Source organism: Lipotes vexillifer, unplaced genomic scaffold (genome assembly GCF_000442215.2).
Source record: "Lipotes vexillifer unplaced genomic scaffold, Lipotes_vexillifer_v1.1 scaffold1383, whole genome shotgun sequence".
NCBI classification, from domain to species: Eukaryota; Metazoa; Chordata; class Mammalia; order Artiodactyla; family Lipotidae; genus Lipotes; species Lipotes vexillifer.
Window position 1 is genome coordinate 923,509 of NW_006797683.1, and position 3,459 is coordinate 926,967.

The window sequence follows — 3,459 nt, forward strand, 5'->3', positions numbered from 1 at the left end:
AAAAAAAAAAAAAAAAAAAGTTGGTTCCAAATAGTTCATTTTAACTTTCCATTTTCTTTTGCAAATATGACTCTTGCCCTACCCTTCGTCTCTCTCATCTGGTCAGCACCTATCCATGCAACAGCCTACAAACCATTCTGGAAGCAACTTTGGTGTCAATCCAAAGCAAATAGAATCCATTGTGATAATATTTAAGTTCAGCCATAATTATTTGCCTGTAAGATCGCTTTTCTTCCTTAATCTTCGCTCCAGTTTCTTCTGTTGGCTGAGGGCTTGGCACCTGTGGCTTCTTGGCGGTTTGCTGCAGCTGAGGTTTACCCAGGACTTCCTGCAGCCAGTAAGCAGATGTGTGCAGCTTTTGTATTACTCTAGTCCTTAAGGGAAGTACCTTATGGCCTGTCTGAGTAGGATAGGAGTACTTCTTGCTGCCATAGTTCTTCATATATGTTTTATTTAAATGGGAATCTGGTAAGTGAAGAAATGCAAATGATGGGGAGTGAGAAGAGCTGGTGGGATGGACACAATGGCTAGGGAATCTGGAATAAAGAACAACATCCTCTGAGTTGAGCACATACTATTACAAGACAAAAAATTAAAGAAATAGATATTTTATCTGGTAAAAATAGAACAATCGTTTTTAAGCCTGCGTTTTAAAAGTAGATGATGTTCGTGAATGAATGAAATATAACTGTTTAGCCCAGGTGAAGGATAGTATGCTTTATGGGTGAATGATATACTCTAAGAGAAATATTAATAAGTTAATTCCTAAGAATAAGTGCCGTATTACAAGTTAGAAACTCTGTGACTATTGATTTAAAAAGCAAACATTCTTTTACCCTGGGTTATGTTTGAAAGGTTTGTCTCTATTATCATAAAACTGGTGGAACACTTGTGTCTTTAGCTACTCTACTGATGATATATATATTGTTTGAATGAGACATTTCATGGTCCCTGTGGGGATAAACCAATCACACAATACTGCTTTGTCTATGCAGTGCCCAGGGACTCCTTCAAATAAGAGGGACTTACTACTGAAATGCCCTTCACCTAAGATTCCTAAAGAATGTTAGGAATAAGAGTTAGAATTGGGCTCCGCATACAGATGAACCGGTTTGCGGAGCAGAAATAGAGACACAGATGTAGAGAACAAACGTATGGACACCAAGGGGGGAAAGTGGCGGGGGGTGGGTGGTGGTGGGATGAATTGGGAGATTGGGATTGACATATATACACTAATATGTATAAAATAGATAACTAATAAGAAACTGCTGCATACAAAAATAAATAAAATTTAAAAAAAGAAAGGAATTGGGCTCCCCAGCCAGGGATCTCTACAATCTAGTTTTGTGACAACTCACAATCTTCAGCTAAACTGACACATCAGATTGTTTGAAAGTAAAAATAAGACCCATCTAGGCAAAGACAACTTCTGGCAAAGAGACTTCTTTGGGCAAAGAGATGGCTTTTTCCATTCTTTCAGACTTTTTTTTTTTTTTTTTTTTTTGCGGTACACGGACCTGTCACTGTTGTGGCCTCTCCCGTTGAGGAGCACAGGCTCCGGAAGCGCAGGCTCAGCGGCCATGGCTCATGGGCCCAGCCGCTCCGCGGCATGTGGGATCTTCCCGAACCGGGGCACAAACCCATCGGCAGGCGGACTCTCAACCACTGCGCCACCAGGGAAGCCCTTTCAGACTATTTTTGAAGCATGCCAAGTATAGCACTTTTTGAATGGCCAAAAGGGAAAATATACAGCATATCTGGCATGCAGTAAGTTCTCAGTGAATATTCTTTGGAACAAATAAGTGATAACAGACCTTACTGGGGCAGGTATATACCCTAGAATTGGCTTGTTTACCAGCCGTTTTACTCCTTTTTACATCTAAGGGCCTCATTACAGAGGTGTCACTCTAAAGCCATTACATCTTGTATCTTACCTGTTCCCACACTTCTACAAAATTACTCAGCCTGAGTTCTAAAGCATATAGAAAATCTGGGGTAAGTTTAAATACATTAAAATGTCAGCTTCCTAAAAACCAACACAATTAAAACCAACAAAGCTTTAATTGTGTACTAAACCTATCCTTTTACATAGGATACAAGAATAAAGTTTATATAAATATTGGGGGGTGGAATTCCAAGGCTTACCTTGCTCGGGCAATAGCTAAGACTGTTTTATAACTGTAGAAGGCCATATTTGTGTTTGTCTCAACAAGTCAACATAGAGACCTAGACAGAAGGAGTAAGTAAACAACTCAGTACTTTAAATCAGGGCTTTTCTGGTGGTGCAGTGGTTAAGAATCCGCCTGCCAGTGCAGGGGACACGGGTTCGAGCCCTGGTCCGGGAAGATCCCACATGCCGCAGAATAGGTAAGACCGTGCACCACAACTACTGAGCCCGTGTGCCACAACTACTGAAGCCCACGCGCCTAGATCCCATGCTCCGCAACAAGAGAAACCACTGCAATGAAAAGCCCGCACACTGCAACAAAGAGTAGCCCCGGCTCGCGGCAACCATAGAAAGCCACCAGGCAGCAAGGAAGACCCAATGCAGCCAAAGGAAAAAGAAAAAGATCAATTATACAGATATCAGGATTTAAGTGTTTTTAACTATTGCAAGGGTAGAAAATTTGCATATTCTATTCAAGGTGTAAAATTTCCTTCAAGTGCGTTTCCAACAATCACGAATAATATTTTCTTAGCCCCGGATTTGAGAATGGTTATTTGAGATCCCAACAAATAGAAATGATCTCGAATACGATGATGTTCATGATGGTGATATGGTCTTCAAAGACATTTTGATTTCTGGTCAACAGTACTGAGTAATTTACTTGAACGATTCCCAAGTAGTTAAGAAATCAAGACAAGCTTATTTGTAGCCTAAAATTACAGGTAGACAGTAAATATTCTGGATTTGTTTTCAATTAGCTTTTTTCCCATACTTGGACAAGCTGCTGCCAACATTTAAAGATTGAAAGTACTCACTCAGCAATGAAAATATGCATGGCACCTACTAATAATTCAAGTGGAGGTAAACGGGTTTCCTATGCTCGTGACCCTCCAAAGAGCCCAAACTGAGCTTTAAACCTTTAAATAAGCTTTACCAAAATTTTTCTGCATCCTACGGCGCTCTTCAGCCAACGGCAGCAAGAGCCTTATTATCTCGCAGTGTCAACTCTGCTTTCCTGAAGCTGGGAAAGGAGTAGCAATCCCTCCGGTACGGAAACCTCAACCACAGACCTGACATTTTGAGCAAGAATTCAAATAATACTTCGGAACATCTGCACCCAGACCAAGGGCGTGTGGCCCCCTGCTGGAGGAAGGTCAGACCCGATCGGGCAGTTAATCTGCTCTCGGGCCACGGGCGCTCGCCGCCTGGACTGTGGGCAACCACTTCGCAGGAGTGCCCGGCCGTGACCGGGGCGGGGCGGGGCCGGGCGGCGAGCGGGGCGGAGCCAGGCG

General features: G+C 42.5%; 1 protein-coding gene across 1 annotated transcript in view; it reads right to left on the reverse strand.

The window, feature by feature from the left end:
- The window catches only part of LETM2 (leucine zipper and EF-hand containing transmembrane protein 2), a 14,598-nt gene extending 12,406 nt beyond the window's left edge, over positions 1 to 2,192 (reverse strand). The window contains 2 exon segments of the mRNA XM_007469795.1: positions 83 to 536; positions 2,146 to 2,192. Of these exon segments, the coding sequence (XP_007469857.1) occupies positions 83 to 536; positions 2,146 to 2,192 (501 nt within the window).
- Between the last annotated feature and the right edge of the window lie 1,267 nt (positions 2,193 to 3,459).